The sequence below is a fragment of the Denticeps clupeoides genome, chromosome 19, assembly GCF_900700375.1.
Source record: "Denticeps clupeoides chromosome 19, fDenClu1.1, whole genome shotgun sequence".
Taxonomy (NCBI): Eukaryota; Metazoa; Chordata; class Actinopteri; order Clupeiformes; family Denticipitidae; genus Denticeps; species Denticeps clupeoides.
This window is the reverse complement of record NC_041725.1, coordinates 3,380,943-3,407,995: the sequence shown is the minus strand read 5'-3', so window position 1 is coordinate 3,407,995 and position 27,053 is coordinate 3,380,943. Positions and strand designations below refer to the sequence as shown.

The 27,053-nt window shown below is 40.9% G+C and overlaps 2 protein-coding genes and 1 long non-coding RNA gene across 7 annotated transcripts; 1 reads left to right on the top strand and 2 right to left on the bottom strand.

Annotated features, from left to right (window-relative positions):
• Positions 1 to 3,426: 3,426 nt before the first annotated feature.
• LOC114769325 (cytochrome P450 2M1-like) lies at positions 3,427 to 16,136 on the bottom strand. Of its 3 annotated transcripts, none has more exons than XM_028962226.1 (9): positions 15,829 to 16,136; positions 14,130 to 14,292; positions 12,877 to 13,026; positions 12,184 to 12,344; positions 10,922 to 11,101; positions 9,745 to 9,886; positions 6,113 to 6,300; positions 5,793 to 5,934; positions 3,427 to 3,768 (listed from the first exon to the last, which is right to left on the bottom strand). In XM_028962226.1, the coding sequence occupies exons 1-9, from the start codon at positions 16,027 to 16,029 to the stop codon at positions 3,581 to 3,583; spliced, it is 1,515 nt and encodes a 504-aa protein (XP_028818059.1). In that variant the 5' UTR covers positions 16,030 to 16,136; the 3' UTR covers positions 3,427 to 3,580. The 3 variants fall into 3 exon arrangements, with proteins under 3 accessions (XP_028818059.1, XP_028818060.1, XP_028818061.1); XM_028962227.1 differs by having other exon boundaries at positions 3,626 to 4,082; XM_028962228.1 differs by lacking the exon at positions 3,427 to 3,768 and adding an exon at positions 4,050 to 4,153 and having other exon boundaries at positions 5,729 to 5,934.
• Positions 16,137 to 17,298: 1,162 nt separating this feature from the next.
• LOC114769617 (uncharacterized) lies at positions 17,299 to 20,267 on the top strand. The gene is made up of 2 exons (XR_003743238.1): positions 17,299 to 17,472; positions 20,039 to 20,267. It is a non-coding gene; the product is annotated as an uncharacterized LOC114769617 (long non-coding RNA).
• A 719-nt stretch (positions 20,268 to 20,986) lies between these two features.
• On the bottom strand, positions 20,987 to 25,742 carry LOC114769512 (speckle-type POZ protein-like). Of its 3 annotated transcripts, XM_028962591.1 has the most exons (12): positions 25,714 to 25,742; positions 24,538 to 24,809; positions 24,271 to 24,389; positions 24,032 to 24,183; positions 23,719 to 23,840; positions 23,309 to 23,474; positions 23,034 to 23,089; positions 22,673 to 22,795; positions 22,448 to 22,590; positions 21,707 to 22,322; positions 21,384 to 21,467; positions 20,993 to 21,017 (listed from the first exon to the last, which is right to left on the bottom strand). In XM_028962591.1, the coding sequence occupies exons 2-10, from the start codon at positions 24,562 to 24,564 to the stop codon at positions 22,190 to 22,192; spliced, it is 1,041 nt and encodes a 346-aa protein (XP_028818424.1). In that variant the 5' UTR covers positions 24,565 to 24,809; positions 25,714 to 25,742; the 3' UTR covers positions 20,993 to 21,017; positions 21,384 to 21,467; positions 21,707 to 22,189. The 3 variants fall into 3 exon arrangements, with proteins under 3 accessions (XP_028818421.1, XP_028818422.1, XP_028818424.1); XM_028962588.1 differs by having other exon boundaries at positions 20,987 to 21,467; XM_028962589.1 differs by lacking the exon at positions 25,714 to 25,742 and adding an exon at positions 25,563 to 25,697 and having other exon boundaries at positions 20,987 to 21,467.
• Positions 25,743 to 27,053: the final 1,311 nt, after the last annotated feature.

Genomic DNA, 27,053 nt, shown 5'->3' with positions numbered 1-27,053 from the left:
TGTACATATATACAGATACATATTTATCTTGTTTTTTGGTGATGCTATTACCTCTGTTTTTGCTGCTATTACCTTCTGCTTCTGTCCACTTTCTGCCGTGACAATTTCCCACTTGTGCAATTTCCCACTTGTGGGACTGATAAAGGTTTATCTTATCTTATCTTATTTAATGGAATGTTGACAGCACAACTACAGCTGAAGACTCACATCTTTAAATGAAGATGGAGACCAGTTCAAAGCCTTGGTGGACTTATGTCTTTTTTTAAGTTTATATTTTTGCTTGAGGTTTGTCTATTTATTCATATTTATTTATTTATTTATTTATTTATTTATTTCCCCCTCAGATCTTTATTGTAATTATATCTATCTTTATTTGAGAGCTCGGGCCCAATCTCAGGACTGTTGTTATTGTTTGAATTTATGTTGACTGTTGTTAATAAAAGTAAAACAATAAAATAAAAAAAAGAGTGATACATCTTTGTTGTAATCAGCTTCTTTTATTTCATTTGGGTACGTAAAATATCATTTGCAAGTTGTCTGGGGAAATCTCATTATGGGAGTGGCTAAAAAGTGGCTGTAATTCTGCACCAAGGCTGAATTTCGGAAAGAGGCTTCAGATACAGTATTAGGGGAATCTATTTTGTAGAAACACTTGCTATTAACCTGACTTTTAATGAATCAATTGGTGTTAGAAATAGCTCATATGAAAAGCTAAAACTCTACCAAATGATGTTTAATGCATTGAAATGAATTATTTCACTGAAAAAAATTATTTATCATTTAATCAAGAAAGAAAGGTCAAATTTTGACAAGACAAAAGCTTTGTCGCTATACAGAATTTGAACAATTGAATTTACTGCAAATACAAAAATATGTCAGCAAATTAAGTAGTGGTGCTGTGAGATCCAAATTGAATATCTTGTATGACTTCCATGAGCTTGAAGGACTGCATCCATGTGGTTTAGCAAGGATTCATACAATCTATCAGGAAAGCAAAGAAAGCAGTCCCAGAGACCTGCCAGAGATCATCAATATTCGTTGGTTTCGTCTTTCATGCTTCCTTTTTCATCCTACACTACATGTTCAATGATGTTCATGTCTGGTGACTGGGCTGCCCAATCCAGGAGCATCTTGATCTTCTTCACCTTGAGGAACGTTGATGTGGAGATGGAAGTATGTGATGGAGCACAATCTTGCTGCAGAATTTGGCCTCTTTTATGGTTGGGAATATAAAAGGTAGCTAAGATTTCTTGGTATTTCCGACTATTGATGTTGCCTTCCACCTGCAGATCTCTCGTACACCCCCATACTGGATGTAACCCCAGAACATGATTTTTCTGCCACCAAACTTCACTGTTTTCTGGGTGAATCTCGGATCCACGCGGATCCAGTAGGTCTCCTGCAATATTTGCAGTGACTGTGGTGTAATTCAGCAGAAGATTCATCTGAAAAATCCACCTTCTGTCTCTTTTCCAGCGTCCATCCTTGTAGCAGGCTGTGGGCCTTGGCAAATGCCACATGGTTTTTCAATGGTCTTTTATTTAGTGCTGGTTTCTGGGCACTGATTCCACCATGGAGGCCATTTCAAGACAGAATCCGACATACTGTTCTGGTTGACACAGGGACTTCAGGTGATCAGGTCTCGTGGAGCTCTGCTGCAGTGGAAAATGGGCTGGCCTTGGATTTTCGAACCAACAAATGTTGGTTTATGACAAGGCGACAACACTTATGTCTTTGCAAAAATTGACTCAATGGGCTAAGCAGACCCAAGCTTTGAATATTAGAATACTTTTTGACAGTTTCGTTTTGCACTGAAACATTATTACAAAAGCTGTTGGGAATAAAATTAGCTATTTAAAAAAATCTTGATTAGAAATATATTTCAGCAGCACTTGCGGTCAATTTGTACACAAGCGACAAGGCTTTTGTCAGGGACTGTATTAGCATCAATACAATACAGTAATAATACTCCTAGAATTGAACCTCTAGGTACTCCACAACGGACTAGGGGTGTTGAAACTAATCATATAATTGATGCTCGTGATGCAGACAAGAACAATTCTGCATCAATGCAGTGCAGAACATAATCGGTTATATCATAACAACGTTGTTTGCTGATTGGTCTGTGCTCACCAGACGCCGTGGACTTAAGGTGATGATGCTTGGGGCAACTTTTTGGCAAAATGTTGTTGTGCAATTCTGCCAGAAACAAGTAACCAGTTCAAATAAGTTATAAAGTTCAGTTCCCAGCACTACAGGGAGTGCAGAATTATTAGGCAAATGAGTATTTTGTCAACATCATCCTCTTCATGCATGTTGTCTTACTCCAAGCTGTATAGGCTTGAAAGCCTACTACCAATTAAGCATATTAGGTGATGTGCATCTCTGTAATGAGAAGGGGTGTGGTCTAATGACATCAACACCCTATATCAGGTGTGCATAATTATTAGGCAACTTCCTTTCCTTTGACAAAATGGGTCAAAAGAAGGACTTGACAGGCTCAGAAAAGTCAAAAATAGTGAGATATCTTGCAGAAGGATGCAGCACTCTTAAAATTGCAAAGCTTCTGAAGCGTGATCATCGAACAATCAAGCGTTTCATTCAAAATAGTCAACAGGGAAAAACCAAGTGTGGAAAAACCAAGTGTGGAAAAACCAAGGCGCAAAATAACTGGCCATGAACTGAGAAAAGTCAAGCGTGCAGCTGCCAAGATGCCACTTGCCACCAGTTTGGCCATATTTCAGAGCTGCAACATCACTGGAGTGCCCAAAAGCACAAGGTGTGCAATACTCACGAGACATGGCCAAGGTAAGAAAGGCTGAAAGACGACCACCACTGAACAAGACACACAAGATGAAACGTCAAGACTGGGCCAAGAAATACCTCAAGACTGATTTTTCTAAGGTTTTATGGACTGATGAAATGAGAGTAAGTGTTGATGGGCCAGATGGATGGGCCCATGGCTGGATTGGTAAAGGGCAGAGAGCTCCAGTCCGACAAGGTGGAGGTGGAGTACTGGTTTGGGCTGGTATCATCAAAGATGAGCTTGTGGGGCCTTTTCGGGTTGAGGATGGAGTCAAGCTCAACTCCCAGTCCTACTGCCAGTTTCTGGAAGACACCTTCTTCAAGCAGTGGTACAGGAAGAAGTCTGCATCCTTCAAGAAAAACATGATTTTCATGCAGGACAATGCTCCATCACATGCGTCCAAGTACTCCACAGCGTGGCTGTTTTGTTTTTGAATGTCAGAAATGTATATTTGTGAATGTGGAGATGTTATATTGGTTTCACTGGTAAAAATAAATAATTGAAATGGGTATATATTTGTCTTTTGTTAAGTTGCCTAATAATTATGCACAGTAATAGTCACCTGCACACACAGATATCCCCCTAAAATAGCTAAAAATAAAAACAAACTAAAAACTACTTCCAAAAACATTCAGCTTTGATATTAATGAGTTTTTGGGGTTCATTGAGAACATGGTTGTTCAATAATAAAATTATTCCTCAAAAATTCAACTTGCCTAATAATTCTGCACTCCCTGTACAAGCACTACAAATAATTAATGTGATCCTGAGACATTAATGCACTCTGAGTTTGGCGCAGCATTCATAACTGCGAGGCATTCTACCAAAACCGCAGCATGACGGAGTGATGTCAATTTCCTCAGGGGGTTCGATGCCTTCAAAGGTGAAGCGCTGTAGGAGGCTAGTGAAGAAAAGGAAGAGCTCCATCCGGGCCAGACCCTCTCCCAGGCAGGCCCTCTTCCCTGTGACCACAAGGCGAAAAAATGACTGAGCAAGACACAATCCACAAGACTGAACACAGAAACAGTAGATTCCAGATGAAGGTCAGAGGTAAAATCACTGAACAACGTATTCAGTATTCAGCCATCATTGTCTATTAATAGAATAATGTCTGTACCATGTAACTCTTTCTGGACCTTACATCAGCATTTGGTACATCTGTTGGTGAGGTTATATCGTTGAATGGATTTTAAATCTCTCAAGGTACTAGGGAAGCATTCATCTGGATTCCTCTGAAAACTTTGATTAAACAAAATTCTTCCACAGTTGCACAGTTGTGAAGAATAATTAAATAAAGCTTAAATTCCAGATTGTGGTCTGAATGATCAAGTAGGTTACATCAATAAACCATATAGGGCTGCAACTAACGATTATTTTAATAATCTATTAATATGTTGATTTTTTTTTTATTAATCGTAGAATCGGATAAAAAAACAAAGCATTCATTTCCAACCCTTTATTCAAAAACAGAACCAAAATCTTTAGAAAGTGCACAAACATGTTGCTCCTTGAGCTGTTATAATAATAATAAAATAAAATAAAAATGGACTAACACAAAAAACATACACATGTATGCTTTACATCTGCCAAATAGAGACGTTTTTTTTTTAAATAAAGTGCCACCTGAGCTGCCAGAACGATAAATAATTTATAAAAAAATTAAGAACAATACAAATCAGAAAATTTAACAGGATTTGTTTGAATGTCAGAATTTGTTCTCTACACTACACTGCAGATGCACACACTCACAAACTCTCACACTGACACACACACACTGCAAAAAATGCTTTTCTAACTTAGTAGTTTTGTCCTGATTTCATTTCAAATCTCTAAAAAATCTTAAATCAAGATACATTTATTACACACATGACATAGCATAAGAAATTATGTCTTGTTTTCTGATAAAACATCTAAGAATTAAGTGATAAGCAAAATTATCTGCCAATGGGGTAAGAAAACTAATGTTAATGAGATATAATCTCAAACAGAAGTTTTAAGCAACACTTAATTTTCTCATGCCATTTTTCTTGTCTAGTAATCTTGATTTAAGATTTTTTACATATTTGGACTGGAAACGAGACAAAATTACTAGGTAAGAAAAGCTTTTTTTGCAGTGTAGCTATACATGACAACAGATTGAAAAATGAATGGTCCAAAAAAGGCTAGTGAATAAAAACATGTCTTTAGTCTTTTAATGCAAAGTAACTATAGCACCCCTGCTTTACTACTGTTATTAACGCGCTAACGCTAACTTGTCATGCTTGTCAAGCTGGATGACGGGTAAATATTTACATTTACAGCATTTACCAGACGCCCTTATCCAGAGCAACTTACAATCAGTAGTTACAGGGACAGTCCCTCTGGAGCAACTCAGGGTTAAGTGTCTTGCTCAGGGACACAATAGGCGAGTCGTCCACGTGGAGACGCAGAGTCCGAACGCTGTTTCATCCCCCCTCCACACCTGTAGGTGGCGCTGTAAGTCCCCGTCTAGTTCTCCTCCGCGTCGAGTTAAACACCAGCACCAGGGACATTACGTTCCTCACTTCAAAACGGAACAAAAGTAGGATTCTGTAGCGACTTACCCTGCTGCTGAACTCCCTTCTTCCTCCTCAAACACTCCAACATGTTTGCGTTTCAGGTGCTGCATCATTGCCGTGGTGCTCCCGTGCCGCCATGTCACTATTGCATTTTTTCGCGCAGATTTCTCTGTCTCCGCCATGTATCTGTCCTCTACCTCCGCTCGTTTTTTTTTATTTTTGCTCCGCGCTGTCTATGAGGCGCCAAACTCTCCTAGCATCTGTGCGCGAGAGAGACCAATTGTGTCCGCTCCGCGACATAACGAATCGATTAGGAAATTCGTTGCCAACTCTTTTAGTAATGGATTTTTAGCGATTCAATCGATTCGTTGTTGAAGCCCTAAAAACATATAAATTACATAGTAAAGCAAACTGTTTTTTAGGAGACGTAATGTAATGTACAAGTATACCTAATCCGAAAGCAAGAAAGGCATCGTTCTTCTGAAAGTGCCCAGCATCATCCAAGAAGTTCTCTGGATCAAAATGGTTTGGATTCTTCCACAGTTGCGGGTCGGTAAGAACCGAAGAGATCAAAGGAAGCACCACAGTTCCCTGAAAAACAAGCAAAAGAAGTGTGATGATACCAGAACTGACATTACTGTATTCATAAGAGCTCAAAACTGAACTTAATCATGGTTCTTTATGATATTTACATAAGCTTAGACATGCACCCACAGAGTCACTTCTTTCTTGTTAACTACTTGGATTCTTTCGTACCAGAAGAACTCACCTCAGGGATATGATAGTTGTGGAACTCCGTGTCTCTCATCACTTTGTGTGGCACGGCGGTGGGGGCAAGGTCCATGCTCCTCTGGACCTCATGTATAACTGCATCTGTATAGGGCATCTTAACACGATCCTCCATCATGGGGGGCCTGTCTGGTCCAATCACCTCATCTATCTCTTTATGAACACGCTCTGAAAAAATTAAACCATGCAGGCAGCAAACACACATTTATTATATAGTATTTGTTGCCAGGAGTCCAAATGAGAGCACAAGATGTCATATGTTTAGAACTATATTTTATTATTTGGGCCTGTCAGCATGACAGACCACTTACTATTGTGCTGGGAGCAGCAAAAAAGGACACGTCTTACGTTCAAGGCTGCCACGCAAAAACCGTGAAACGTACAGAAACAACGGAGTCCGCACAATATGACGTATTGTTTATTTTGGTAGGTCGTACGGCCCGCCCACAAATCGGGTTCAAAGTGTAAAAAGTACCGTTTACTATCGTGCTATGAACAAGTTTTTGGCTCCCTGTGACCAGCCGTAAAAGCTAGAGACAAGGAAGATTGTGTGGCACACAATCTGACATATGGGACGAGTCGGTGCCACCAACGGGGGTTTGGAAAACCCGGATAAACCCGGAACACTGGGAAAAAGGCAATAAAAGGACATGTCTTACGTTCAAGGCTGCCACGCAAAAACCGTGAAACGCACAAAATGACGTATTGTTTATTTTGGTAAGTCGTACGGCCCGCCCACAAATCGGGTTCAAAGTGTAAAAAGTGTGGTTTACTAATGCACAGAGGAAGAGGTTTTCAGCTCCCTGTGACCAGCCGTAAAAGCTAGACATATTGGATGTGTTGCTACCACCAACAGTGGTCAGGAAAACATGGGAAATAGGGAAGAAGGGCAAAAATGCCATGTCTCGCATTTTTGGCTGCCACGCTAAGGCCGTGAGACGCACAAAAAAAACGGAGAGGTCAGGCCTCTCCGCACAAAATGACATATTGATTGCTTGTTTGGGGACTACAGGAGGGCCACAAATTGTGATCAAAACATTAAAAGTGTGAAAAAATTTGGATTCTTAACATTTGCGATCAAACGCTTCACAGCACACACAAAAGTCTCATATCAGGTCGTGCGGCTTTTCCTTCCGCACGGTTTGACGTATGGCTCGGCTCGGCCGGATTTACGGTCGGCGCGCAATTCGCCAAAAAGCGTTTTCGGAACGCGTTTATTATCCTAGTCCAAAATTGGACTTTTTTGGACTTTGTGTCCTGATGGTTTGACATAGAAAAAAGTTTTTAATGGTGTCTCGTAGATCTCATCAAGACCGATGTTTTGACGTATGGTTTGCCTCTGTCTGATTTACGGATTATGCACAAATTTGAAAAAACAAAAAAGTGTCAATGGGTGAAAAAAAACTTTATTATTTTTTTTTTTTTATTATTTCAGACTTTTTCGGCACTTAATGCGGGTCGTACCGAAGCACGCACACCGGCGTGCTATATATCAAAAATTAGTACTATATTGTGTGAGGTGTGCTATTACTTTTATAAGCGATCGGACTGGGCGTGGCCGAGCTATTAACTCTCAAACAGGGTCATTTTCGCATTAGAATGCATTGAATGCTAATTTTAGCATTGGTAGCATTGGTAAAATGGGGCCCCTTTTATGTGGTACTGCTACTGTGTCATTGCCAGCAAAGGGGTCCTACAAGGGGTACTGATACAGCAGCAGCGACAGCACTGTAATTCAATGGAATCTCAAACCAGCAGCTTCATTAGGATGCCAATCAAACACATTATTAAGACCGCCCGGTCCTTTGGCTGCTTTATTGGGGATACCCTGTCCTTCGGGTACTTCATTAGGGACGCCTTGTCCTTCAGGCACTTCATTAGGGACGCCCTGTCCTTTGGCCATTTCATAAGGGACGCCCTGTCCTTCAGGCAATTTATTAGAGACGCCCTGTCCTTTTGCCATTTCATAAGGGACGCCCTGTTCTACAGACACTTTAGTAGGGACGCCCTGTCCTACAGCCACTTTATTAGGGACACCCTGTCCTTTGGCCATTTCATAAGGGACGCCCTGTCCTTCAGCCACTTTATTAGGGACACCCTGTCCTACAGCCACTTTATTAGGGACGCCCTGTCCTACAGCCACTTTATTAGGGACGCCCTGTCCAACAACCACTTTATTAGGGATGCCCTGTCCAACAGCAACTTTATTAGGGACGCCCTGTCCTACGGCCATTAACATGCTACGCCTTGAGCTAACATGCTAATTTTTTTCAACATTGTCCAAACGTCACCAAATTTAACGTGATGCATCTTGGCCACGCCCTGTTAGCATTTTTGATGTTAGCATTAGCATGCTAACATGCTAATTAATAAACATGCTCCAAACATCACCAAATTTAACATGACGCATCTTGGCCACGCCCTGTTAGCATTTTTGATGTTAGCATTAGCATGCTAATATGCTAATTTTTAAACATGCTCCAAATGTCACCAAATTTACAGTGACGCATCTTGGCCACGCCCTGTTACCATTTTTGATGTTAGCATTAGCATGCTAACATGCTAATTGTTAAACATGCTCCAAACATCACCAAATTTAACGTCACGCATCTTGGACACGCCCCGTTAGCGTTTCTGATGTTAGCATGCTAGCATTAGCATGCTAACATGCTAATTTTTTTAACATGCTCCAAACGTGACCAAATTTACAGTGACGCATCTTGGCCACACCCTGTTAGCGTTTTTGATGTTAAACATGCTCCAAACAACACCAAATTTCATGTGAAGCACCTTGGCCAAGCCCTGTTAGCATTTTTGATGTTAGCATGCCCGCGCTCCTACGAAAAACGCCCGGACAGGCCCATCAAAATTTCCCCTGGAATTTTGGCTTCTAGTTATTATTATTATTGTGTGTTTGTGTATGTATATGTATGTATACACACACACACGCATAACTTAACCTCACAGGTGTTATTTCAAAGACCCGTGTCATCAGTTTTGTTCTATAATTAAAAAAAAGCAAGACCCAGGTGTGTAGGTGTGTCTAAACCTTTGACTGGTAGTGTTAAAATATATCTGACAGATTTGGAACATTTTGCAAGGACAAGTGGACAAATCTTGCCAAGTCAGTATGCGCCTTACTGACAGACTGTTTCTCTTAAAAGACTGAATGTTGTAATTACATTAAAAGGTGCTTCAATAAAGTGTTGCTTTAATGGTGCACACGCTTATGCAACCATCTTATTTCACATTTTGTTCTCATATTTAGTATCCCACCCCCCCAACCAATTTGTTTTCTTTTTTAATTAAAATGTACAGGCTAAATGTCACATTAAAACATGGCTAAAGTATGGAAATTCTTGTGGTTTCATTTTTTTAATAATAAAACTGGTATTTTAACAGGAGTGTGTACGCTTCCACTGTACATATAGGACACAGTGAATCTGTGAGCTAGAGACAAAGCAGAAATGCTTTTATTAATATTAGCACACAGCAGTGTTGCCCATGACCTGGTTATGAAGAAAACTGCAGTTTATTTCATAAACAATTTGTCATAAACAAATTTGAAAATACCAAAAAAAGTGGGCCATTCAGAAGATGTTTGTCTCTGACCTTGAACTTCAGGATACTTCATCATGATTAATAGCATGTGCCTCATAGTAGACGAAGTCGTCTCTGTACCGGCACTGAACAGGTTCCATGCCGAGGACAACAGGTTGTCGTAGGAAAACTCAGAATTGGGTTTGTCCTTTTCCTGCCAAAAATATTAATAGACTAAAGTTCTAATCACAGATTACTTTTTTTTTAAATGCAAACATTTTCCTCATTTCATTTCCAATAATTGCAACATTGTAAAGTGAAAATGTATTTTGTGTCATTATGTATCAATTGCATTAGTGAAGGATGAGAAACAGGCCGCCCACATTATACGTATCAACAACATATGTGTGCAGTAAATAACATTGATTTTCACGTTGATATACTGTTCTAAATTGAACAGTCGAGGTAGTCAGTCAGTCCATGTTGGCAAGTGTAAATATGTTGGCAAGGGCAAATTTCAGATCAATGTTTAGATCAGAGCAAATCAAAAATATGTTCCCAATGTACAGTGATAGGCACCTTCCATTAACAGCCAAGAGCACCAATGGGAGATTTAAAGTGAAGTGATTGTCACATCTGATACACAGCAGCACAGCACATGATGCACACAGTGAAATTTGTCCTCTGCATTTAACCCATCACCCTGAGTGAGCAGTGGGCAGCCATGACAGGCGCCCGGGGAGCAGTGTGTGGGGACGGTGCTTTACTCAGTGGTCGGCTCTGTTATATAGACACCACATTGTTGTGTATCACTTTTCCTTTCCTGTTACAGCTTTATTCAAAAATGGATTAAATTAAACTTCATCCTCAGATTTATAAACACATGACAACATATTCACAGCCTGTGCTCAATACTTTGTCGATGCATCTTTGGCAGCAATTAGAGCTTTTAATATTTTAATCCTTTTAGTACATTTGCCAAAAGTAAACTTTTTACATTGTCATTATCATCCATTTCAGAATAAGGCTGCAACATAACAAAATATGTAAAGAGTAATGCACTGTGAATATTTTCTGGATGCACTGACCTGTGTGCACTGTATTTCTTTATATATGCTCCTGGATACCTGAATTTCCCATTAGGATCAATAAAGTATCTAACCATCCCATGTTCTACACCAAGGACTGTCCAATATGAATGAACAGATGTACCGATGCAGGATTCTTATTTAAATTCAAGTGTTTATACCTGAATCATTCTTATTATAAAGGCATCAATGTAGTCCTCTGGAATGGAGGATGTGTTCAGCTTCTTGAGGCGATTTAAAGCCTGCTCCTTCACATAGCCCTGGGCTTTGTTGACCATCTCAAACATTTTCCTGTGAGGCCCAGGAAAGAAGTCCACAATCTTGGGAAAAGAGTTATAGATCTGTGCAAGGTACAAATTTACAAATAGATATCACATGAAAAAATATACTGTACTGTGCAAATGTTCTAGGCAGGTATGAAAATGCTTTCAAAAATGAAAGTGTTGATAGTTTGTTTTCATAAGTGCAGTGAATGAACATGAGATACATCTAAATCAAATCAATTTTTGGTGGGACCACCCTCAATTTTTCTCGGCGAAGGAACTCTGAAGATAGTTCTTGATGAACTAGTAGATTTTATGGTACTGCATGATGGATAAGTATCAGCCTGTATTTTTTCAGCATTGAGGACTAATGCAGTCCAAAATCACTAATGGAGTGCAAAACATGCGAAGAACCTCCACCATGCTTCACTGTTGCCTGCAGACACGCTCCAAGCTGGCCAAATGTTTCACATTTTTGCTCACCAATCCAGAGCACCTGCTGAAAGTGAAAGTGAAGTGATTGTCACATGTGATACACAGCAGCACAGCACACAGTGCACACAGTGAAATTTGTCCTCTGCATTTAATCCATCACCCATGACAGGCGCCCGGGGAGCAGTGTGTGGGGACGGTGCTTTGCTCAGTGGCACCTCAGTGGCACCTTGGCAGATCGGGATTCGAATCAGCATGTGCGTTTCCATGTGGGCAGCATGTCTTTTTGGCTGCAATTTTTTTTTCATGAAGACCATTTCATGAAAAACAACATTGCCTGTTGTTTTTCAAGAGATTGAACAGCTCATCCGGAAACCCAAGTCTGCTTTAAAATCTTTGTCTGGGAAAGACCTTGCTGATGCAGTATAACCACCTTGTGTCTTGTTTCTGTGTTGAGGCACGTCATGGTGTTTGTCCTGTCTCATGAAACTGCCTTTTACAACCTCACCCTGGTGGGATTATGGCCTTTCTCAACCAAGTTCGCCAACAAGACTCATACTCAGTTGTTTCAGTGTCAGTAAATAACTGTGTTTCAACTCAAGAAAATATAAGATCTTTACATTTTTTACATATTTACATTTTTGAAAGCATTCTTATTTTACAGCATTATTTTGCATAGTACTGAAATAATATACGTGACTATAAGACTAAAACTAAAGCAATAGTACCTGACCAAAAGGACTGCTGAGAAAACTGAAGCAAGTATCAACAGCCTTACAGAGAAAATGGAACTGTGGGTCATGATACTCAAATCTGTGTCCAAACACTATGGAGCAGGTGACGTTGGACACGGCGTTGTACAAAAGCTGTTTAGGGTTGAAGGTGCCACCTGAGAAAGAGGGTAAGAGACTTTTAAAAAAGCAACTTGAAGACACCACAACTAAACCCAAACATGAGAGTTTTTTGACAGACAATCACATGCAGGATGGTAATGCCTTGACATCCTCTGTTTTATGGAGTGTTGTATTATTAACATTATTTAAGTTAAAAGTATTTATTTTTATCTTGATAGTGACTTTGCACCACAAGCAAAAAGAGGTTGCTTAATTACTATGAGGTGTCTAGGTTATTGTCAGCTCACCTTTAAACGTGTTGCAAGATTTTGAGTGTGTATTTCAGATTACATTTATTTATTTGTATTTAATTTTTTTCAATGATTTTTAGAAATCCCCCAATCAAATTGACTGGGTTTAATCATATAAAAAATTATCTGCAATGTAATCTCTGAAGTTCAGCCAAATCTCTATTCCTTATATGTGATACACAACCAGTATTTTATTTTAATAAATGATCAGTAATGACCAGCACTGAGTAACCAGATTCTGCTCAGTGAAGGAGACGTGCAGAAAATTTCTTCTTACCGTTTGGTTCTTCAAATGCTTTTACAAGACAGCGAGCCTCCTCCTGGATCCTCTTTTCTATGCTTCGCCTTCCCATCCCAAAGTTCTTCATGGTCATGATGGAGAACCTGCGCAGCTCTCGCCAGCGATGACCACTGCTGGCCAACACACCTTTGGTGACAGATGTGTCAGAATTTATTACTTCAAATTTGTAGACATTTTTGATTAAGTGGGCTAATAATTCAGGAAAACCCTAACCTGCTCTGGGAAAAACCCAGATTTTAGAATATTTTCATTCCAACCTTCTGTCCTTTCAACTTGCAGTCACCTGACATACAGAAGTCCTGTTTATTCACACAATGCACACCTTGTTATGTATCTTAAGTGTAGAAAAACACTAAATGAATGTGGTTTGTCAATGCAAGCTTCTATTAATAATTTCAACAACCTTTCTGTGAGGAATGGACTGAAAGATCCAAGAGCAACATACAATGAACTTCAATGCCAAAATACAACAAAGGTATGATGCCAGCTTATCAGTATCTATAGAGCAAGCACAAGGTAAGTCAGACTGGTGATTGGAAATTCCAAATAGGAAATTTCAGGTGGATTGTCCCACATGAAGAATTAGACCAGGAGAGCCACACAGACCCTGAATACAATGAAAGCTGAAAGATTTTTTATTGTGTTATCACATTTCTAGTGATAGTAGACAAGTGGGTATCACACTCTCCTATGAACCAGAAGACCACAAAGGTTCAGGCCCCACTTACTACCATTGTGTCCCTGAACAACACTTAACCCCGAGTGTCTACAGGGGGACTGATACATTCTGTAAATGTAAGTCTGTAGACTCATTTCTATGGCATTAGAATGCATAAAATACCATTTAATGATTTGTTATCAAAAGACATTGCTAAGAAGGTCTTGTGGCTAATGTAGTGCTGTAATGTAAGCTGTCCATATTGGACTCTGACTTGTAACTTCATCAGTTCAAGTGTGACATCATGCCCAGTGACATCTGACAATTTGAATGATAGACTGAGGTCAGGAATGTGACACGTTGACATCTACACACCTAAGCATTGTAATCAGGTCTGGAAAATGTTCAACTAAATATTTTCCAACTGACAACTTTAATAGTATAATTTGCTTCTATATGCTAATAATTACTTGACAGCAGCTGTCCTGTTGCCCGAATCTTTGCACCTATAGTGTTCATGTTTGTGGTCGGTGAGCCACCACTTATTTCTAAATGTGCTCTGTGAACGTACCGTATCCTCTGGTTACTCTCATGAGCAGAGGATAGTTGGCTCTCCCACTGAAGTCGTCCCCCTGGGTCACAAGCGCGTCTTTCAGGGCCTCATAGCCAGAGATCACCACGGCAGGCTTGTTGCTGAGCCAGATGGTGAATACAGAGCCGTATTTTTTTGCAAGCTGAGGAAAGATACAGCAGAGGTTTTTTTTTTGTCTGTACACAGTATTTCGTAACAAGGAATTGCAATAATCAATCACACATCTACACTGGGACTGGTTTATTTGTATTAATTTTTTCATTTTTACTACTGTACAGTAGTAAAACTCACTGGCACCAACTCACTGTATTTTTCTTGATTACCAATGCTGGTTTTGGTCATTAGGACACATACATACGTTATATTTTTTATCATTCCCATTGACGTTTTTTGACCTAAAGTGCTGCGTAAACCTTTGCTTTGGATTTATTTTTCATTCACTAAGACCCTCACCATTTCACCACGCGCCTCCTCCTCCTCCATGACATGGATAACTATGTGTGTGTGTATTTTGTGAATGTTCAATAATCAAAATTAAGAATTTACACATTCAACAGAACAGATTTGATTTTAGCCTGCTCGTCAAGGTTTTATTCCTTTAAAGTCATTTTTTTTATATAAAAAAAAATATATATATATATATATCCTGAACAGTACCGAAGTAAGATGTAAAACCAGAAAGAATGAGAGCCTGCTCATCATCATCCAAAACCTCTTCTAATCTGTGGATTTTGTGAAGGGCTTCATTTCCGATTCTCTTCCTGCCTGAATCTGGTGAGAACTGAGTTATAAATCAGAGTAAAGGCGCTGCTCCTCCACGGGTGGGTGGTATACCACATTATACTGGACCAGGCTCTTACGGGGCCGACCGCAAAAGTTTGCCCTCAGATGACGGAAAGGCCAAACAAATATGTGTCTTCTGTCGCAACCGCCCATTTCCCCTTCACTTTCAGGCCGTGTCTGCCAACCTGACTCTTCTGCCCCGGTTTTGTCTTCATCTTTTCTTCCTTTCTGCTTGTGCATTTTCGGACAGAAAAACAACTCTGTTATTTTAGCTCCACATTCACCTGCATTGTGAGTGTTTACTGGGGCAGGAAGCGGCCCCGTAATCAGAAGGTTGCCGGTTCGAATCCCGATCCGCCAAGGTGCCACTGAGGTGCCACTGAGCAAAGCACCGTCCCCACACACTGTTCCCCGGGCGCCTGTCATGGCTGCCCACTGCTCACTCAGGGTGATGGGTTAAATGCAGAGGACAAATTTCACTGTGTGCACCGTGTGCTGTGTATCACATGTGACAATCACTGCACTTCACTTCATTCCACATCCGTAACACTGGGTGTCGCTGTTTCTCCCACCTCGGGCAGGCGAGGTGTCTCCGGCTCTGTGGCCCGTTCACATTCTGTCTGTGCTGCGTCAGAAACTGTCGCAGCTGACAATGTCTCGTCTAAACTCAGTCCACCCACTTGCAACAATCGGTCACGCAGTGTCTTCTAGGCGCATTCTCCCACGATCTCATCTCTTATCACGGTGCAGCCCTGTCAGTAACTATTACTACGTGGAATATTTGTACTTCGTTACTTTCCATGTATCCGGTATACAGTGACAATGCCGCGTTTAACAAGCACAGCAAGACAGACAGAAAGAAATGAGAAGTAAAGAAACGTGCTGCATCGCTCACCTCTAAGTAATACGTGTACGGCTCTTTCACGTCTATATGAAGCAAGTTACCAACAAGTGGTACAGGAGCTGGACCTGGAGGCAGTCTGCTGAAATGGTCTGGTTTGCTCCAGTTCTTCCATAATATGAGAGCAATGATCCCCAAGACCACAGACAAAATATTGCTCTTCACAAATTGCCATATCTCCACAGTAAAGAGCATGTTGAGAGACGTTCCACCGACAGAATGAGCAGGAGTGTAAAGTGAAGTGTTTTAGAAGTGAAGATGTGCGCTGTTGCCCTCTAGCGGTCTTCTCCCCTCAAGACACTTATATTCCCTCCTGACAACAGATCAGAGGAGAAAAAGTGTTAAAAACTGTATATATCCAACCAGGAGAAGTAGTGGAGAAAGATGGGATGATTCTTGTTCCAATCCCAGCTAATAACCCAGACAGAAGGCTGTCTCTGGGGACATAAGGATGCTGTCACATAGCAACATGACAACTGTAGAATGGCACACAGGTCACAATGGAAGATAACAATAACAATAATAATGTGATGATGAAGATGACAATAATGATAAGTTACTTATGAAGACCGAAATGAATCAATTAATACCAGCATTGTTCAGATAGGAATAAAGGGGCGTAAACAGCGTGTTAACACGTCCACCCATCCTGTCTTCCAAAATACAGTACAGTAAATGCAAAACCACAAAATTAAACTTCAACCCTCTTATCTGGTGAAAGTTCACCCATTTCCTCATATGCTTGTATTGCTCCCTTTAGGTGATTTTGGACAATTATTCATCAGGCTGCAGTTGGGAAGCGTTCAGTCTGTTGAATTAGGGCCACTATTGATGGCTAGATGAACGTTATTAAACGTTAGAAAACTGTGAAACAGACATTGTGAAAATCTCCATTATATGATGTTTTATGGATGTGCCATAAAACCTTTTATAAAGCCTTTTAATACACATTGTGTTATTACCTTACTTAATTTTTGGCCACTGGTCCGTCCACATACATCAGAGCAGAAAATCAGTAAAAAAAAAAAAGACCTGTCAAAGTTTTTTCAAGGATTCAAAGCATTTATTGTCATATGTACATATGTTTATTGTCATTTCTCTGTACAATGAAATTTTCTTTGCTGTCCACATACAAATGTCGAGTTGGGTTAAAGTTTAATGTAAATAAAGAAAAAAGAACAAAGAAATGTTGTATCTCCAGCTTGTGGTGTTCTGCAGATGTTCTGGCAACAACATATAAGAGGATTCAAAAGCAATAATCTGACACAACACAATAATAAAATCTAATAAAATGGTTTTGATGTATATGGAATACATCATAGTTACGGGAGAAATTCAGTACTGGAGAAAACCTATACTTCCTCAGTCATGGTCTGCAGTCATGACATTCTGCACTTTGGCCAGGCAATGTGACAGTTTTACCCTAGATTACTCTAGTGTTTATCTAGATGTCACGCCAGGGATCTGGCATGAGGAACACGCGCACAACAAACCCAGAAACAGAACAGGAATGGAAGCCTACTGTACTATACACACAAGACCAAAATGGAAGGAAAAGGTTCGAGATGAACAAGTAGGGATGAGCACACAAGTGACAAGCAGCGAGGGAGCATGGACTCTATACAAGCCATGGAAATGGTTTGTATGTAGATGCGTGAGGAATATTTGGTGTATGTGTGAGGTTTGTATGTAGATGTGTGAGGAATATATGGTGTATGTGTGAGGTTTTTTATGTAAATGTGTGAGGAATATATGGTGTATGTGGGAGGTTTGTATGTAGATGTGTGAGGAATATATGGTTTATGTGTGAGGTTTGTATGTAGGTGTGTGAGGAATATATAGTGTATGTGTGAGGTTTGTATGTAGATGTGTGAGGAATATATGGTGTATGTGTGAGGTTTGTATGTAAATGTGTGAGGAATATATGGTGTATGTGTGAGGTTTGTATGTAGATGCGTGAGGAATATATGGTGTATGTGTGAGGTTTGTATGTAGATGTGTGAGGAATATATGGTGTATGTGGGAGGTTTGTATGTAGATGCGTGAGGAATATATGGTGTATGCGTGAGGTTTGTATGTAGATGCGTGAGGAATATATGGTGTATGTGTGAGGTTTGTATGTAGATGTGTGAGGAATATATGGTGTATGTGTGAGGTTTGTATGTAGATGCGTGAGGAATATATGGTGTATGTGTGAGGTTTGTATGTAGATGTGTGAGGAATATATGGTGTATGTGGGAGGTTTGTATGTAGATGCATGAGGAATATATGGTGTATGCGTGAGGTTTGTATGTAGATGCGTGAGGAATATATGGTGTATGTGTGAGGTTTGTATGTAGATGTGTGAGTAATATATGGTATAATACATCCAGTGTTATGAAGACGATTGAAGAGTTGCCTGGTTTGAGTGAGGATCTTAAACTCTGGAGCTGGATGGTGTTATCTGACTTGAACCTGGTGTAAAATGAGTTGAGGTCATCAGGCAAGGATCTGGTGCTGCTGCCCTCCACATGGATGTTTCTAGGGCTGGAGGCTACTGTGTTTGCGGGGGCCATGGATTTTAGTCCCTGCCAGGCAGAGTGAAGGTTCCCCTCAGGAAAATTCTTCTCCACTTTGTTTTGTTTTAATTTTGCTGTTTTAATTGCGAGATGGACTTCTCTGTGGCTTTTCTTTTTTGCAGATTTCGAGCCAGTAAAGAAGATCCTTTTCTTTTTGTTTTTTTGGATACCCATGAGTTCTTTGGTGATCCAAAGTTTATTGTTAGGAAAGATGGTGACTGTTTTGGATGGGATGATGTTGTCAACATAGAATGAGATTCGTGACTATTGTTGGATGAAAGCAGGTTGTCCCAGTCTGTAGATTAAAAACATACCTGTAGTTTGGATGCTTTCTTCAGTCCACTGTTTAATGTTTTTAACTATCTTCTTTGCCCTTTTGATGATTGTTGTGTATGCTGGTGCAAGCAGTATGGTATGATGATCAGCCAAGAGGGAGGGAGAAAGGAGGGAGGAATAGAGATCTGTATGCATCAGGGACTGAGCCATAGCATTTGTCCAGGATCTTCCCCATGCGGGTGGTGCATGTGTTAAGATGTCTTTGTGGTAGACGAGCAGTGGTTCGTCAGGATGTTTATATTCGAGAGCAGACACACACTCACAGAAAAGCATCCATTTACATTTACATCCAATACATGCAAGCTGTGGTCCATAAAAATGTGCAAATTCCACGGATATCGATGCTGGGATGTATTCCAGGAAAAAAGCAGAGACTCACGGGAGCGCATCTGGAACATAGCAACAGCCCGGAGTGAGTGCATCTAGAGCGGTCCATGAGAAAGTATGAAAAAAAAAAAATCTGCCTCGGTTAAAGTGCATAGCAGGATGTGCAAGCCTATACACACATCAAGTAATAAAATAACAAAAAACAGGAACAATAATAAATGCAAATACAAGCCAAGCCTCGCTCCATTGGTTGACCACATGAGCAGCGACCCGGAAGTAATGCAAAGTGGAAGAAGTTCAAAACAATCAGGACTCTCTTCATAGATCTGTAATGCTGTAAATGTAATCTGGCTGGCTACCTAAACTGAGTGATTGGGGGAGAAGGGCCTTAGGTCAGGGAGGTGACCAAGAACCTGGTGGTCACTCTGTCAGAGCTCCAGAAGTCCTCTGTGGACAGAGGAGAACCTTTTAGAAGGACAATCATCTCTGCAGAAATCCACCAATCAGACCTGTGTGGTAGAGTGGGCAGACAAAAGTCACACCTTAGTAAAAGGAACATGGCAACCAGGCTAGAGTTTAAATTTTTTGTTGTAAAAGCCAGGCATCACTGTGAAGATGCTGGACCTGGCAATTGCAGTGATTGTCGGGTCCGTGAGAGGCCTATGGTCTGACAGGTTGTCAACGTTGGCTTGGGACCCAGAGGCTTGAGAGGAGTTAGACATAAAAAGGTCATACTGGGAGCATGAGTATCATCTGTGGAGCAGGCAGACGCAATGTTGTTAAGCGAGCAGGGGTTTAATAGCATTGGGGTCAAACGGGAACAGGCAGCGATCTTCCAGAAAGCAGAGTTGGGGTCAGCAACAGAATACAAAACAGGGAACAGCTTACAAGAAAAACAGAAAAGAAAGGAAAGAAAAAAAAATATTGACGATGTTATTAATATTTGAATGTGTGATTTTTGTTTGTGGTCTTCTTCTTTGTAGATTCCCTGAGTTGGACGTCCATTCAACCTAATGGAGCTTGACAGGTGCTGCAAAGAGGAATGGGCCAAACAGGCCAAGGATAGGTGTGCCAAGCTTGTGGCATCAAATTCATAGTGATTTGATGGTGTAATTGCTGCCAAATGTCCATAAACAAAGTATTGAGCAAAGGCCGTGAATGCTTATGTACATGTTTTTTATTTTTAATAAATTTGCCCAAACCTAAAGTAAACTTTTCTCACGTTGTTATTGTGGGGTGTTGTATGTACAATTTGGAGGGAAAAAATATTTAATCAAATTCAAATTTTATTTGTCACATACAGTCATACACGGTATGATGTGCAGTGAAATGCTTTTTGCGACTGCTACAGACCACAGTATTGCAAATGATGCAAGTAAACAATGAACCAATATGCAAATATTGCAAACATAACCAAATATTACACTCTTACGTCTTTAACATAAAATATGTGTAACTGGTAGGGTGAAGGTGTGCAAATGAGTGAAAGACAATGTTTAAAGAAAAGAGCCATAAAAAAAAAAAAAAGCAGTAAAGTAAAAAGCTCAAAGATTTTGTGCAAAGTGATTTGTGCAAAGAGTCCGGAGTGATTGAAGGTGAAAGTGCTGGAGTTCTATGTACTGTTGTTGTTGTTGAGAGCTCGGACAGCCTGCGGGAAGAAGCTCCTCCTCATTCTCTCTGTGTTGGACTTCAGGGAGCGAAAGTGCAACAGAGAGAAGAGTCCATTGTTGGGGTATCTTCCTGGCCCTGGTACAGCACCGTTTGCTGTAGATAGATTGAAGGTCAGGGAGCTTGGTACGGATAATTCGTTCGACTGATCGAACCACCCTCTGTAGGGCTCGCCTGTCCTGCATGGTGCTGTTCCCAAACCAGGTTGAGATGTTTGCCGTCAGGATGCTCTCTATGGTGCAGGAGTAGAAGTTCCTGAGCACCTTGGAGGGCAGTCTGAAGTCTCTCAGGCGTCTGAGGTGGTAGAGACACTGCTGGGCCTTTTTCACCACAGTGTTGATGTGACAGGACCATGACAGGTCCTGCGTGATGTTAACACCGAGAATATTTTAGAATAGTTCTTAGAAAGTGTGGGAAACCGGAGTACCCGGAGAAAAACCCACGTGAACACGGCAGCGCACGCCACACAGAAAGAAGACAGGCCAGGACTAGAACCAGTTTCTTTCTGTAGGGCAGCAGCTCCAAGCACTGTGCTACCATGTCACCAGAACAACACACATAAACATACAGACATCATATCAATTACTTTCAGTTCTGTCAATACTAACCTAACTAACTTACCTACCTAACGTTACCTTACCTTACCTACTACATACTTACCAACCCACCTGCTTAGACATGGGAAGAACATGTAAACTACATGCAGGAGAACCCAGGATTTGACCTCCTTCTCACCAATGTGCTCTTTGATGTAAAAAAAATAATAATCAAAATGCATATAATAGCTTGTGTTATGTGTAATACATGTATATGACAACAGTAAAACATGTTTAAACAATTAAATTACAATAAATTACAATTCAATAACAAAATGTAAAAAAACAACCATTAAATAGCTACATCCCCAGAAAAATGTAAACCACTGAAACTCAATCTTGCATAAGAACATATAACCAGTTATTATAACCATGATGGAGACTCACCTGCTAGGCTGGATCTAGACTCCTTGAACTCCCATTTCTACAGACGTCCAGTCCCAGTCCTGAAATACATGGTGATAGTGAAGTGAACACAGCAGCACAGCACACGGTGCACACAGTGAAATTAGTCCTCTGCATTTAACCAATCACACCGAGTGAGCAGTGGTCAGCCATGACAGGCACCCAGGGAGCAGTGTGTGGGGACGGTGCTTTGATCAGTGGCACCTCGGCGGATCGGGATTCAAACAGGCAACCTTCTAATTACGGGGCCACTTCCTTAACTGCTAGGCCACCACTGCCCCATGCATGCATTAAACCAAAGTCAAGTTTTGTGCTGAAGAATAAAGATGAATTCACATGGTATGGTTCACATTTCTGTAAACCAAGTTTTTTTTTAATGATAGCTAATGATAGCTAACAAAAATGTGTATATGTATGTGAATGTGTGTGTGTGTGTGTGTGTGTGTGTGTCTGTGGTGCTGCTGCTCAGGAACAACGAAGGCGCTTTGTTGGTGGTTTCCCAGGTGAACTCATGGAACAGAACAGGTCCACCATGAGTTTAGGATGACTCGCCACCAGGGTCTTCCAGCCAGATGTCTTCAACACCTCTGAAGCATTACTGAACGAAAAGGAGAGAAAAAGGTTAACAGCCAAATCAAAAACATTTTTTATTAAGAATTAGTAATACTCTGCATGTAAAGGTCTGAATTAGACTTCAAGAGATGCAATAATTCTATAATTTACGAGTTGATGAAGGAAATGGCATCTGTTCTCAGCTGGTGGGCTCGGTGTAGGTCCCCCAGAATGAGGAGTTCTGCAGCGTTCTCCACTGAAAGGCTGCTACAAAGAGCCTCTTCACACTTGGCCTTCAGAGTTTCCAACAAGTACTGAGAGAAAGAGAGAAAGTCAGAATTCCTGCTACACTGGAGGTAGGTCCACAGCTTATAGAGGAATGTGTGTGTTACTCACCATGTCTGCTGCTGCAATGACCTTGCTGGCCATCTCAGGCAGGTTGGGGGCATCACCCGTATAGATGAAATAAACTATCTCCTTTAGCACCTCAGGGTCCATGTCATGGATGTCGAAGCGATTCTATAAGGGGAAAACAGAGTTGAAATCAGGGTTCTAAAACCTAATGGTCCATTTCCCGTTCAGAGATTAAGTCAGTCCTAGACTAAAACAGATCTTCAATTAAGTTCTCTATTCAAAAAATGGAACCAGAAAGTGACCCTAAAAGCCCAAACTGCAGGAACTGCCGGCATCTGGATTGACTGGATGCGCTTCCCTTACGTTATTAGCTAGGACTAATGGAGCATCTGTAGAAACTCACAGTTCTGCGTTCCTTCATGTCTTGTGAAAACATGGCTTTGAATACAGGACAGCGAGCTGCAGGGAGAGATTAAAATACATTAGAGCAAATCATCACACCAGACCAATACTTGGATGTGCTTGTGAAGGTCTACTGTCATTGTGTCTTTGTATATCTGTGGATTAACATAATAGTGCATTTTATTTTTCACATTTGCTCAGGAAAATGGAAATAATCTAAATGTATCCCACTGAACCATGTCTGTGTGTATTAATCAGACCTCATGAGTTTGTCACCTGATAGGATGGCTTTGTGGGCCTTGATCTCCTCTCCAGCCGCCCACAGAGAGCAGTCAGAGAACAGCGGGTCCTCCAACAGCTTCCTGAAATCAGCTTGCATGCTGCATTTTGGGACCAGCACGTTCTGCCTCATGGTGTTCACCGAGTCCAGCAACACGTTCATCTGCAACAAACACAAAATCCAGTCAGCAGCATGACACACTGCATACATTGTCACATCCAAGCCGAATGGCCACAATCCCATGATACACACCATGGAAATCATGAAATTAATATTCTGTTTAGTGAGTCTAGTGAAACATATACAGCTGGCCGTGGTGGCACCTTGCGGATTTGGAGTGTTACGTCTCTAGCTCAGCAAGTCTATGAAATTTGCTCAGTGTGTGGAGGCATTCTGTCAGACCTACTTTACAGGCTATGTGAAGGTTGCCATCCTGAAGATGTCCGTAGTCCTCATCCACGACGTCCACCCATCTCTTAAATTGTCTGAAGCCGTACCTCTCTCCTGGGTGCAGCATTTTGTGAAAGTCTTCAAAACAAAAAGTCAGCTCTTCATTCCAGAACTGAAATAAAACCTGAAAGCTGAGATACAGACACGTCTGCTGCATTTATGCTTGTGTCTCTCTTCTGTTCCCATACATTACATGACTGATGTGCATTTATGGATCAGGGTTTCATTAGTGATGTTGTGGCTTTGCTAACAGAGACAGCAGAACTCACGTCCAACAACGAGATCCCGACAATCACTGTTGACGATGGACATCTTGCCCTTCACCTGGACTCCTGTCTCTGGCCCCTTGACCAGGGAGAGGAATAGAGACATCCAGCCCTGACAGGAATTGTCCACACCGTTGGGAAACAACTGCAAATTCCTGAAAACACAAGACAGAGAAATGTCCTCAGACTGGTCCAGCAGACAAACCCACCCGCCTCAAAGTATAAATCCCTCCCACACCTACCATTCCAGCTCATTACTTTGTCCTTCGATGATGCGGCAGAAGAGCTCCTCGCCGCTCATAAATTCCATCGACCCAACGTCTTCTATGGTCCACATGCGTCCCACTGTCACCCTTTGGATCTGAAAAGAGATCAGAAGATATTAATGAATGGAGTCTTTCTTTTGTTCATGAATTAATAGACGTAAGAGATGAAAATGTCTTAATAATGCCCAACTACACGGAAGAAAGGATCATAAAACACACAATGCTGTAAACATGCACACACACCAGAGAGTAACACCGGCTGCTGGACATTTTTGGTGCCTGAGGATCACAATGGAGATGCTGGAAACTTTTCAAAGTCGCCGCTGCAGAATCCGAAGATCTGGAGTAGTCATTGGTCAAAGTCGCCGCTGCAGAATCCGAAGATCTGGAGTCGTCATCAGTCAAAATCGCCGCTTCAGAATCCAAAGATCTGGAGTCGTCATCAGTCAAAATCGCCGCTTCAGAATCCAAAGATCTGGAGTCGTCTCCTGCTGCTGCTAAAATATTTTATTGCTCTATAATAAATAGGACAAACACAGAAAATTAATATGAATTCAACGTACACAAAAAACACAAACATACACAGCAGACAGTTTCATAATTTCAGACACAAGCTTCATTTACATTATTATTCATTTATATTCGTACTTACATTACTGATCTGTTACAAATAGGGTTACACACATTATAAAATACTGCCAGAACAAAAAGGAAAAAACATTTTACTTCAGACCCATAATTCAGCCCTAAATGCTGCTACACGCTACAAGACCATCTTAAAATTAGTGAAAGTGAAGCACAGCACACGGTGACAACAAAACGTGTCCTATGTATTTAACACCATGACAGGCGCCCGGATATCAGTGTGTGGGGACGGCGCTCAGTGGCACCTTGGCGGGTCGGGATTCGAACCGGCAACCTTCTGATAACGGGGCCGCTTCTTTAACCGCTAGGCCACCATATTTTAAATACTAAACCGTTACTGCATATTTCATGAGAAGATGAAATTTTCCGGCCGTATTTCGGGAATTTTCGGGCCCCATTTACAGTCTCAGCAGCGGTAGGTTTGTGTATTTGAACTGACAGCCTGTCACGACTAAACTTCCGTTCATTATTAACACAAACGAATAAAACGCTGAAAAATATGACGTGCATTACAAGATACCAGTAAATAATCGCTTTTCATAACTTTTCATAACTTTTTAGTCACAGCCGAAAGCAGTCACAGCTGAGAAGCATTAAATAAATAAAGACTCAAGACTTTTTACCGTCGTTGTACGGTTGCCTAGACAACAACATTTGTTAGCAAGTCCACGAAGAGTCGCGTTTTATCTGCTTTTTAAAGTATCCACGACGTACTAAGTATTTAGAGGACAGACGGGTTTCACAGTTATATAAATTACAACGCCGGAGACTCACCGAAACGTCGCCGCTTCGCTGATTCAGATTGAAAATGAGAACCAATCAGAAGGCAGTTAGTCATCACCTCCTGTCACGTGACGAGGAAAAATGCAGAAATACATTTATTCTTATCAAATATAATGTTACAAAGCAACAAGGCTATATATACTAATTTTAATGTTGTTATAATAGCAATATCCATCATAATAAGCAGCAAAATTATTCTAATTACGTTCATCCCCGTCACGTGACGAGGGCCAAATGACCGGGAAAGTGGCGCATTTGAGGAATTTTGAAGCTGAATTTGAACTTGGACACGGACGCCAGAGACAATCCGTCCATTAAGATGGCGAGGGACAGCGAATGAGTTTCAGGGCCGGGTCACATGACCCCTCTCCTGCTCGGAGTAACGCGTGGGGAGTGTCCGCGTCCATTCAACCCCACGCAGGACACGCGCTCCTTCTATTTAAAAATACATAAGAGAACCAGTGGAATTTACAGTAAATAACCATTTCTGATTGTGCTAATAAAAAATGACTGGGAAGAGATTTCACACCTCTAAATGTTATAAAATGCTGTAAAATGTAAATGCTTTAAAATGCTGTAAATGTAAATGTGTGAGCTGAGAAGGGCAGTGATCCAGTCTTGACATAATAAAACCATGGATTTATTCTCCTGAACCTGATAAGGGTTCTGTAGACACCCCTGGAGATCTTGTGGAGTCCATGCCTCAGTAGAGCAGATCATTGACCGTGTCCTTCCATAAACACTACAGGTTATATAGAGTTGTCATGATCCAAACTTTACCTGACACCCCAGGCCAGGTTTTCCTGGTGCTTCGTGTTATTCGTCTCCCTTTGGTTGCCATCACATGTAGTGTGTTCTAAAGGTTTCTGTTCCGTCTGTGAGCATGATTCCTGTTACCCGGTTCTGTACCATGTACCATGTACCCTGCCTGATTAAACCCTTGTGTGTTTCCCTCATTTATACATCCTTTATAATAAACTGATAACTGGACTGAATAGCTCATATGAAAAGCTGAAACCCTAATAAATGATGTTTAATGCATTGAAATTAATTAGTTTTACTTAAAAATATACAGAAATTGAACGAATTTACTGCAAATACAAAAATATGTCAGCAAATTAAGTAGTGGCGCTGTTAGATCCAAATTTAATATCTTGTATGACTTCAATGAGCTTGAAGGACAGCATCCATGTGGTTTGGCAAGGATTCATACAATTCATCAGGAATAGCAAAGAAAGCAGTCTTGCATGCCTCCCAGAGTTCATCAATATTCTTTGGTTTTGTCTTCCATGCTTCCTCTTTCATCCTACCCTACATGCTCAATGATGTTC